Source organism: Oryx dammah, unplaced genomic scaffold (assembly GCF_014754425.2).
Source record: "Oryx dammah isolate SB20612 unplaced genomic scaffold, SCBI_Odam_1.1 HiC_scaffold_11, whole genome shotgun sequence".
Lineage (NCBI taxonomy): Eukaryota > Metazoa > Chordata > Mammalia > Artiodactyla > Bovidae > Oryx > Oryx dammah.
Genome location: NW_024070195.1, coordinates 28492737 through 28504661, shown reverse-complemented (window position 1 = coordinate 28504661; position 11925 = coordinate 28492737). Strand labels below are relative to the sequence as shown.

The window sequence follows — 11925 nt, the reverse complement described above, 5'->3', positions numbered from 1 at the left end:
ATCCTGGTATGCTAATACTGCTAAAAGCCTCCACATATTACTCTAGGAAATTGGATCCATACACTCTACAAAACATCAGAAAAACAAACCAGAGAGTCAGAATCTGTGTCATAGTTTGGTAAAGAATGTGAAGCTGCTTAGAGAGTCTAATCAAATCCTCTCATGTTGCAGTTAAAAAAAAATCAGATTTAAAGAATGCGTCCCCTGCCACTAACCTCACCACCACATTAACAGGCCCCTGAATCATAATAGATGATTATAGATAAAAGAATGGCAAGGTTTAGAATATTTAAAAATGAATCTCTAGGAAATTCAAAAACAACAAGAGAGACCAAATGTGAAAGTTTCAGTCAGAGACACTTTCAAAAGCCTGACCTATTTTCTACAATAACTCTTAAGTTATTTAAACTTTTCTAACCACTGTCCTGTCAATCTGCTGATAGTAGGGATGAGATGAATAAATTATTATGAAATGTGAAAGACATACAAGATTCCATAGATCAATGATAGGCAATGGGGAAGGATACTGTATATCAAGTGTCCTCCTTATCCTATACACTCCTCAGACAGGTCAAAGAAATCCTAAACACTCTTGCTCTGAAAACAACTATCCATTAAATTAAGTGATAAAATGTACCACTTCACATTTGCCTTTCTGTAGCACTCAGTTATATGGCTCCTGATTGTCAGTTTATAGAAGGTGAGGGGCAGAGTATGCATAACTGGGACAGCTACAGGTAGCACATGGGGACAATCTTCTTCTTAAAGAAGGATTGGTGTGCAGAATAGTAATCAGATTTTTTCCATGCAATTTCATTGAGCAAGGACACAACTTACAAAGCAGACTTTTAACCTATATTTTCTTCTGGCAATTTTAGTGTTTTAGCTTTTTATATTTAGATTTTTGGCATATTATGAGGTAATTTTTATTTGTGGAGTGAAATATGGAATAGCATGGATAAATTGAGCCCAGCAAAAAGACCAACACAGGGTAAGTGCAGAATACAACTTTAATGAAAATCAATTTTCTATCCGCTAGTAGAATGGCCAACATTCACATCACTGACAACTTCTGGGAGGATGTGGAGTCATGGGAACTCTTGTTCATTTCTGGTGGGAGTGCAAAATGGAAATAGCCACTTTGTAAGACAAATTGGTGGTTTCTTACAAAAATAAACATATTCTTACCGTACCATCCAGTGGACATGCTCCTTGATATTTAGTAAAAGAAGCAGAATATTTATGTCCACGTGAAAACCTTCACACAAATGTCTGCAATAGCTTATTCATCATTGCCAACATTTAGAAGCAACCAAGATGGCCTTCAGTAGGTAAATGGATAAACTCTGATATATTCAGATAATGGAATTATGTTCAGTGCTTAAAACTAAATTAACAATCAAGCCATGAAAAAATATAGGGGAATTAAACATGTATTACTAAGTGAAAGATAGCTTTGCCTTATCATATAGGTATGCATATATATATAATTGTTTTTTCCCAGAATTATGTACATACAAGGAAAATATTAAGATTAGAGATGCTGATAACAAGCTGATAGAATTATGTGATATGAGAAAATATCTTAAAAATACAACAAAAACAAAAAGTTGCAATTATAACACTTCAAAGTTATTATTATTATTACCATAAGCTTCAAAGATTTATCTTCTCTTTCTTCAAATAGTTCCCTTCTATACTACCATTTGGAGTTATTTTTTCTCAAAAGACAGGCTATATTACTTGAATTATTTTTATTTTTAGAATTCTATCAATAAACAGAGGGAAAGTGTAATTAAGAAAGTTACAATGACTCCACATTTCAAAGCTCTTGCAACCATTTTCACTAGTTCCAGGGATAACACATACCTTCCATCTCTCATAAACTCTCTCTCCACTCTTGTTTCTTCTAAAAGAATGCTTGATATTCATCACCAATCATTGACAGCATGCTTTTCACATTAAACATAGAATTGTCCCCAGAATTTCATTTAACACCATAGTCCAATGATGGAATTTTCTCATTCTATTGCTGTTCCCAAGTTCAAAGCTCTATTCTGTACTCTTGACTCTTTCCTCCAAGTAGGCACAATGTTCATGAATGGTTCAGGTTGAAATGTATTTTATTTAGTCCTTTATTTATTAGAGACTTATGAACAGAAACACTAAGCTGTGAATGAAGTAATAGATGTAATGAAGTAGTGAGAAGACAGTTCATGTTGATCTTCATTCTGTGAATGGGTCTCTTCAGTTATTTATACTTCTTAGGCTTACACTGTCTAATGCAGCAAAGCGATGTAGAAACATCACAATATACCATCCTGAATTCATTTTCACCACATTTATTTTTACAATGACCACCAAACATTATACATGCACGTGTCAGATTAAAGAGAGCGTAGTGCTTTTTACTTCCAGCTGAAAAAAAAAAAGAGGGTGAATGGAATTAATAATCCAGGTAAGAAATACATGTATTTAAAAGAAGAAGCATAGCCCACAGAGGAGAGAAAAAGAAATTCTCTAATTTTTTCATTGGAATTTTTTTTCTCTGTATCAGAACAAGTCAAGTAAATCAGAAAATATCTGATTCCTAATATAGATGTCACATCTCTACAAATTTTGATTGATTAGGTATTGACTCAATAAGGGATACATGGAAAGCCTGCAATTTATTAATACCTTTGTCCTCTAGAGCCACTAAATATGAGTGGTCCAACCAATCTCTAGATTGCTTTAGATATTGTCACCATTTTTGCAATATTATTTCTTCCAATTCAATAACACAAGTTATCTTTCCATTATTTTGTATCATTTCCATTTCCTTCATCAATGTTTTATAATTTTCAGATTATAGGTCTCTGACTGCTTTGATTAGTTTTATTCCTAGGTGTTTTTATTATTTTTGATGGGATATTAGTGATCAGCCTGTTCAAATTGTTTCTTCTTGATTTACATGTTGGCACGTTGTCTAGAAATCTGTCCATTTCTTCTAGGCAGTCTAATTTGTTGAAATATAACTGCTCATTATATGGTCTTATGATTTTTTTGTTTCTCTGTGGTATTGATTAATATCACTGACTCAATGGACATGAGTTTGAGCAAGCTCTGGGAGATAGGGAAGGACAGGGAAGCCTGGCATGCTACAGTCCATGGGGTGCCAAAGAGTGGGACACGACTGAGTGACTGAACAACAATAACACCAATTGATTGATACTGTTGTTTCTTTTGTTCTTATTTTGTCTGTTTACGTCCTTTCTCTTTTCTTCTTGGTGAGCCTGACTAAAGGTTTATCTTTTCCAAAAAACAGCTCTGTTTCATTAATCTTTTCTATTTTTTTGTGTGTGTCTGTGTTATTCATTTCTTCTCTGATCTTTATTATGTCCTTTCTGCTGACTTAGAGCTTAGTTTGTTTTTCTTTTTTAAATTCTCTTAAATGGATGTTAGGTTGTTTATTTGAGATTTTTCTTGTTTTCTGAGAAAGGCCTACATTGCTATGACTTTCTCTCTTAGAAATGCTTTTGCTGCATCCCACAGATTTTTAAAAATTGTGTTGGCATTTTCATTTGTCTCAAAGTAATTTCTGATTTTAAAAATTTTTTCATTGACCCATTGGTTTTTTAGTACTATATTTTTTAGTATCCACATGTTTTGGTTTTTCCTATTTTTCTTCCTGTAATTGATTTCTAGTTTCATATTATGTGATAGAAAAAAATGCTTGATATAATTTCTATCCTTTTAAATTTGTTGAGACTTGTTTTGTGGCTTGGTGTACAATTTATCCTGGAGAATGTTCCATGTGCACTTACAAAGAATGCATAGTCTGCTGATGGGGATAGAATGTCTTATAGGTATCTATTAAGTCCAACTATTCTGTTGTGTCACTTAAGACCACTATTGCCTTATTAATTTTCTGTCTGGATGATCTGTCTATTGATGTAAGTGGGATGTAGAGGCCCCTACTATTATTGTGTTATTGCCAATTTCTCTCTTTACATCAGTTAATATTTTCTTTGTACATTTGGGTAGTCGTATGCTGGGTACATACATGGTTATGAGTTATCATGCTCCTTTCCCATATTTTATATTTTCAATGTCATTTTACATCTTCATGTTTGTCCTATAGCTATTCATTTCAATTATGGTGGCTTTTGCAATTTTTATGTCTTTTAATCTTCACACTAGCATATGGAAGTGGTTAATCCTTAGCCCTACTATACATTTGCCTTTCCTAGTGATATTTTCCTTTTCCTATAAATTCTTACTTCTTTCTACTTAGAGAAGAAATTTAGGATAGTTTTAGTATTGTTGAACTTAATATTGTCTTTTCTGAGAAGTCTTTTACCTCTTATTCAATTCTAAGTAACAATCTTGCTGGATAGAGTATCATAGATAGCAAGTTTTTCCCTTTCAGCTCTTTAAATATATCATGCTACTCCCTTCCATCTGCAAAGTTTCTGCAGAAAAATAAGCTGAAAGCCTTATGAGAGTTCCTTTATGAATATTCTGTCTTTTTCTTGCTGCCTTTGGAATTTTTTTGTTTGTTTATAAACAATAGACATTTATTTCTCCCTGTTTTGGAGGATATCAGTTTAAGGTGAAGGCACAAGTAGATTTGGTGTCTGGTGAGGAATTCACTTCTTGGTTCATAAATGACCATTTTCTTGCTGTGTCCTCACAAGGAGGAGGAACTTGATTTCTCTCTTTAATTTTTGCCATTTTAATTATGATAGGTCTTAGAATGAGTCTATTTGCGATCATCTTGTTTGGGACTCTCTGTGCTTTCTCTACTTGGTTATCTGTTTTCTTTTTTAGGTTTGGGAGGTTTTTAACTATAATTTCATCAAATACATTTTCAATCTTCTTTTCTCTCTTTTTTCCTTCCAGGATCCTTATAATGTGAATGTTGGTATGCTTGATGTTATACCAAAGATATCTTGAACAGTTTTCATATTTTTAAAATGTGCTTTTCTTTTAGCAAAAGTCTCTGATTGAGTGATTTCCATATTCTACCTTTCAGATCACTTATGCATTCTTCTGTATCATTTAATCAGCTATTTATTCCTTCTAGTGTGTTTTTAATTTTCAATTATTAAATTATTCATTCACAATCAGGTCTCTTGTATATTTTCTAGTCCCTTGTTAAATTTTTTACTATGTTCTTTCACCATCTATTCTTTTTCTTAATTCAGTTAGCATTCTTACTACTAATGTTTTCAATCCTTACCTGGTAGATTATTTATTTCTATTTTATGATTTATTTTTCACACATTTTCTCTTGCTCTTTCAATTGAGACCAGTTCCTCTGCTTTCTCATTTTGCTTAACTTTCTCTGTGAATTTAGGTGAAGCAGTTACCTGCAGTGGTCCTGAAGGCATGTCCTTATATGGGAGGATCCCTATTCAATTTACATGAGCCCAGTGCTTTGCTTGAAGAGGTAGATTTGATATAGATACAAATCAAATGTTTTCTCAGTGTGTGATGGTAGCTATCACCTTGATAGGTAGTGTGGCTGGAGATGGAAGGAATAGAGCTGAAGGCAGGTGTGAGGCAGGGCTTTTCCTGTACTGAGTGGTATTCGTTGCCCAATCAGGGGTAAGGTTGGATCTCTAGTTGCTGAGGGTCAGGTCTGAGCTGGCACCATTTCCTTTGAATATGTGCTCTCTGCTCTCCCAGCACTGAGATTCTTGCCCTAGAGGAGGGAGTGCTGAAGCAAGAGGGACTCATGCTTGCTCTTGGCTCATGACGGGACCCAGGCTGCAGCAGAAGCTACAGACGGGTATCCAAGCTGCCTCCAAGGCACCACCCATGCACATGCCAGAAACTGTTACCCTTGCCTTGCTCAGATGCAGCCTTGGGTTCAAGTCCTCTTTGTCCCTCACAGACAATCGCTCCCCCAAACTCCCCTGGCCCCACCCTGCTGTGAACCCACGGGGCAGGTGAGGCTTGTATCGGCTCTCCGCATGTATCAGTGCACAGGCTGCGGTGAACGGGCTGCTGTCCAAGTTCCAAGCTGCCTCTAATGCACTGCCAGAGTACTCACCGAGAATGGATGCCCTCACCCCACCCAGCTGCTAAGGGTGCAAGTCACCTCTTATCCCATGGCCCAGCTCTCCCCAGTTGTGGCGGCTCTAGGATTAGTGCACTACGGAGACGTGGAATAAGTGGCGCTGGGGTGTTCACTCATCTCAGGCTGGGACGTATGCCAGAGTGGTCATGGGAAGCCAGGCAGCCACTGGAATAGTTCTCAATCCACCCTCTCCACTCTGGCTCCTGGGCAAGTCAGTATGTGCAAGGGATTCTCATGAGTGAAGTCCAGCCTTCCCATGGTCTTTCTGTTAGTCCCAGCAGCCCCCAAACAGCCAAGGAGGCTTGTTTTCCTTCTGTAGAAACTTCAGGCTGGAGTACCCAATAAGGGGTTTGAAATGCTTCCTCCCCAGGGTAAATCTCCTCCTGTGTAATCTCCCTTTTCTTTGGAAACCCCTCCCAGGGGCACTCATCACTTCTCATCCTTTCCTATCTGATTCCATGTATATCTTTCTCACAGCCTTGCTTATACAGGAGTCTTTCTGCCAGTCTCCAGTTATTTTTCAGTGAGGGTTGTCCCACATGTAGATGGCATTTTTGTGTGTTCATGGGGGACATAGGTTCCCCTTCTCCTACTCTGCCATCTTGATCCCTGAATTTCTGAAGACTATTTCTTTGGTTCTTCTCTCTCCCTCTATCCGCTTATCTATCCATTTATTGACTGATTCAATAAATCTTTATTGAGCTCCTACTATATATTGAGCACTATGGTAGGCTTTAGCAATGACACTCTGGCAAAAAACAAACAAAAAGAAAAGAGACCCACGTATGAGTAAAGTCAACCAAAGACCTTATCACTAAGTTTTTTTTCTGAATAATGTCACAAAGTAACTCTCTTTGTTTACCCTCCCACAGAAATTTATCTGTATCACCCGCATGGGGTTCATATCATTCTCGCTTTAGTAAGTATTTTGCTGAATAATAAACTAAATCATGATTGAGATAAAGACTAAAACAGAAAAAACATTTTTTAAACAATTCTTCAGCACCCAGTCTGGACTTTTGTTGCTCAGCTGCCTCTTCAAATTATCTTAATTAACCTTTCATGGCATTCATTAGAACACCTTAACTACTCTTTCTATATGACTATATCTTTTATATATGATAGCCAAGGTTATCAGAGTTACAAATGGTGGGCAGCAGTGATTAACAAAAACAAAATCTGCCAGTTCTCAGATAAAAGAAAAACTGAGACAAGTCTTACTCTTAAGCTTAATGGTACTAACAACACATAAAAGAGTAGAAATTTTGAAGTAATGGTTGGAGAATTTTCCCTCCTGGAAATACTGAGGACATTTGTCTAGAAAGAGTTTCATCAAAAATAAGACCCTATGACTTAAAATAGGAGCTTCTTTTCCACTTTAAACATGAAATTCAGGGACTTCCCTGGTGGTCTAGTGGTTAAGACTCTGCACTTCCAATGTAGGGGGCGCAGATTCAGTCCCTGGTCAGGGAACTTAGATCCCACATGCTGCGTGGCATGACCAAAAAAAAACAACAACAAAAAAACCAAACCAAGAAATTCAGCCCTCATAAGCCTAAAAGACAAAAGACAAGAAGAGTTAAGTAAATGGGCTAAAAGCATCCTTAGGATATTTCCTTCATTCTATTTGACAGATAGTAATTAAAATATGCAAGATATAATTCTATTTGGTTTTTTTTTTTACCTTTTTGTTTTTCCTCTGTACCATTTTCAAATATTGTGGAGGAATTACGTGTCTCTGAGTATAGTTTCTCAAGCTTCAATAGACATAGGACTTTTGATGGTGGCAAAGAATTTCCAACAGACCTAGAGCCCACTGTAAAAGAAAAAATAACTTTAGAAGTTAAAAAACAATTTTCCAAAGTGAAAACATTCATGTACTTATCTTTATTTCATGGTCCTATATACTATAAGAGGCTTTAGAAAATGATAAATAAGTAGCACACATTTCTTTAAAATTGGGTTGAATCAGTAAACAAAAGATTTGGTTATTCCTAAGATACCTTACATGGTTATCATAAGGAGAAATAAATTAATGTAGACAAAAGGCAGAACAGATAAATTAATGTAGGCAAAAGGCAGAACAGGTGGTAGCTATTACAATAATTATTATTAAAAAGAAAAAAAAATCAGTGCATTTTGAAATTTATATAATATACATAATATCATAGATAATTTCTAGAAATAGAGGGAATTTTAGTGAGCATATTCTAATAAGTTTTTATGAAGATGATGAAGGAAAAATTTAGTCATTTAAATTAATTGCAATCTTTGAGTTATATGGGTTATATTTTCAAGCTTATTTACTTTTCCACTTTTGTGAAGAAATTGTAAGCTAACATTTATTTTTGAGCATTAGAGCAGAGTAGCAATGAGAGAATAGGATACTTCAGATTTATTTTTTGGTGATCATTTCTGATATCAATAGCTACAGATGTCTTGGTGTTTCAGGGAAAGCAGCAAGATAAGGAAGAAGAATTCAACTGAGAAGAAGAGAGTAGACATGCAGCTAGTCTCATTTATGGATATAATAAATGCTATTTGTTGTTGTTCAGTCACTAAGTCGTGTCTGACTCTGCGATCCCATGGACTGCTGCACATTAAGTTGCTCTGTAGTTTGCTAAAATTCACGTCCATTGAGTCAGTGATTCTATCTAACCATATCATCCTCTGCTGCCCCTTTGTCCTTTTGCCTTCAGTCTTTTCCAGCATCAGGGGCTTATCCAATGAATTGGCTCTTCGTATTAGGTGGCCAGCGTATTGGAACTTCGGCTTCAGCATCAGTCCTTCCAATGAATACTCAGGGTTGATTTCTGGATTGATTGGTTTGATCTCCTTGTAGTCCAAGGGACTCTCACGAGTCTTCTCCAGCACCACAATTTGAAAGAATCAATTCTTTGGCACGCAGCCTTCTCTAAGGTCCAACTTTCATATCTGTTTCTGACTACTGGAAAAACCATAGCTTTGTCTATACACACCTTTGTCATTAAACTTCACATAACCTCTGTTATCAATACTATAAAAATGTGGGATGAATAATTTCCAAACCTAAAATCATTCCATTTCAATTTTTAAAACCATATTAGTGTATATTAAATTTAGTAGAATTTAAATATTGAATAGATACACTCTTCAGGGACTGATGAGATCACAGTAAGTATTTTCTTCCAACAATTAAAAAACTTAGTGAATTACAGTCTTTATTAGTTCATGTCCTTAAAATTATCCAAATATTTTCTCATTAGGGGCTGCAAATAAATATAATGTTGTCCTGCTATGGTATTAATATGATTCTATAACATTAATGATATTTACTTTAAAAATCCTGATATCCCCTTTATTTAAAGCTGACTCCTCCTGGCAATAATATTCATTTTACCTGGTGGAATGAAGACGTCAAAGAAGAATGAAATAGAGAAAAAGAGAAGGATCTTCATTGCAAATAATTTCTTAGGAGAAAACCGTCCACAAATCTTCTGTCTTAACTCAGGTGTTGTTGAAAGAAGAAAGAAAAGAATCTTTGATTACTGAGGCTTATTACAGGTAAGAACATTTCTATGCTTGGTTGAATAGTATGATGCTCAAAGATATTGTTGGTAGAAAAAAGCTGATGCTTTGCCACACAAAAATGCAATCTATTATGCTGATTCCTTTTGAGATCACTTTCTTTAAGAAACTTTTAACAGTTACAAGATTATGGCCATAAATTGCTATGTGACCAAGTTTGGGAATAAAACTTCAGTAATCATGTAACATTCCAAAGTATGTTTTGTACATCACATATACTATTTTAATGTCAGAATGGTAAAAAATGAATTTCAATATAATGGGAAATTGAGAACAGAATTTTAGACTGAATTTACCACTGAGAAAATTTAATTTTTTATACATAAATGTACTGAATAAAAAAAAAAAAATAAATGTACTGAATACCAGAGTGTCAGGTGACTTCATGATATATATCATTTTATTTAAAATATATATGAATATAAATAATGACAGTATAATAATGTGTTTGGAAATTATTTGTACCCTTGAAGGAAAGCCAGTCTCCTCAAGCAGGATTTATAAATTTCAATGCATAAAGAGCCTAGGTTAAAAAGTGAGATTGCATTTCTCTCTCTCTTTTTTTTCTATGTAGCTTGGAGTTATTTCTGAACTCATCCACAAGTTTTCCATGGTTTATTATAGTATATATTGAAGAAGAGCAGCTGAAATTGTTCCCTAGCTCCCACAAGTAAAGGTTAGGAGCAATGGTCTATTGATTCTGTCTTATCACACCCGAGAAGGGCACTAAGAGTCAGGGTAGAAAAGAGCTCTGGTCAGCATTAGTCACCCTTGTTTCATAGCAACAGAGGCTTTTGCTATTAAAATACGTGTAGATATTTAGCATCTCAGCAAAGCTTCCTGAAAAAGTAATAATGAGTTATGTCTAAGAATTGTTTCCTTCTGCAACCAATTTCTTCACTCTATGAAACATGAATTAAAAATGAAGAACTATTTTTGAAAGCTAAGAACTTGCTTGGAAGCACATGATTGAGAATTAACATCTGACATAGATTAAGATCATTTAGGCATAAATCTATGTAAGAATGACTGATTCAACAAAACTTAATCAAACTCCGACCATGTGCCTATTACTGCTCTAGTTACTGTAGTGTATATGCAAGAAGATAAGAGTATTTGATTGCTGTGAATAAGGATAAATACTAGCTGAGTCACTAAAATTCAAATTCAAACTCTATTAAAATAACTTTTTGGTATTTTCTCTGTTATCAGAACTCTTGTAAATAAACATAAGAGCAGAGAAGAAAGGTCTCATTGATTTTCTATTTCATTCCTTTCCAAAGATGTTATAAATGTGTAATATCATTACCTTCCTTTAAGGATCGCAACCAATTAGAAATTTATCTTGGATATTTCTTTTATTAAATCTGGAGAAAAAACAGAAAAATTATAACAAAACTGCTGATTCATTTAGGATACTTTGTAACCGAAACTCTAGTCTCATGGAGAATATGGAAACTACTTATCTTTTTGACCAGGAAAACATCATTTCATTCTTTCAATCTGAAAGTCCAATATGTTAAACACATTCTACAGAATCTATATCACAAGGTAGAATTAGATGACTGCTTTCAACACTTATTATTTGGATATGAGAATACATAATATTTAAATTCCTTTTGTTTTACAAATGTGTGAAGAATTTTAAACCATAGACAAATGGATAATTTAGGTATGTTTGGTTCATTGACTGGGAATCTATGACCATCTTGTAGAAATTTTAGATATTTAGGAAAATAAATAAGAGGATCTTATTACTGCTTTGAGAACTTCAAATTATTTTTCAAAATACATGAAAAATAAATGGCAAATCAATAGGAAAAATGCCATTACAGTTATATGAAAATAGCTCTTGTTTGTCTTCTGAGTATATTTTCCCTGTAGCACAAAGTTCAACATTAAAGATTGTATATCACAACATTTCTAGGCTATGGATTTTGTGGATCTAGTAAGAAAAGCCTAGATGGCAGGAATTAAGGCAAAAATAGTACATTGAGTGCATTAATAAGCTTATTTTATTATGCTTCATTTTTCTCTTAACTTCCTAATTCTCCTTTTTAAATTATAGAGAAGTAAATTATTACTGGGGTTAGTGATTTGGGGTCCACAATATTTAGGTTTATCAAAAACCATTCCTTGGATATTAAAATGCACAAGATGTATTTGCTCTCTACTGATTGAGAAATAGGGGGAATTACTTCCTTTGGATCCTGAGACTAACCTTTTTGGGAGTAAAATCTCCCCAATTCCCTTATTTTTAAATGATTTTTATTTTTTTTAAATCATCATAG

The 11925-nt window shown here is 34.6% G+C and overlaps 1 protein-coding gene across 1 annotated transcript; it reads right to left on the bottom strand.

The window, feature by feature from the left end:
• Positions 1-991: 991 nt before the first annotated feature.
• Positions 992-11021, bottom strand: LOC120870025 (beta-defensin 112-like). Its single transcript, XM_040249480.1, has 4 exons — positions 10944-11021; positions 9447-9547; positions 7752-7883; positions 992-2418 (listed from the first exon to the last, which is right to left on the bottom strand). The coding sequence occupies exons 2-4, from the start codon at positions 9502-9504 to the stop codon at positions 2252-2254; spliced, it is 357 nt and encodes a 118-aa protein (XP_040105414.1). The 5' UTR covers positions 9505-9547; positions 10944-11021; the 3' UTR covers positions 992-2251.
• Positions 11022-11925: the final 904 nt, after the last annotated feature.

Coding starts and splice junctions, on each gene's coding strand:
- LOC120870025 (XM_040249480.1), bottom strand. CDS start 9,504: ATGAAGATCCTTCTCTTTTTCTCTATTTCATTCTTCTTTGACGTCTTC. Junction 7,884..9,446: donor TGACGTCTTCATTCCACCAG/GTAAAATGAATA, acceptor TTTCTTTTACAG/TGGGCTCTAGGTCTGTTGGA. Junction 2,419..7,751: donor TACAGAGGAAAAACAAAAAG/GTAAAAAAAAAA, acceptor TTTTTTTTTCAG/CTGGAAGTAAAAAGCACTAC.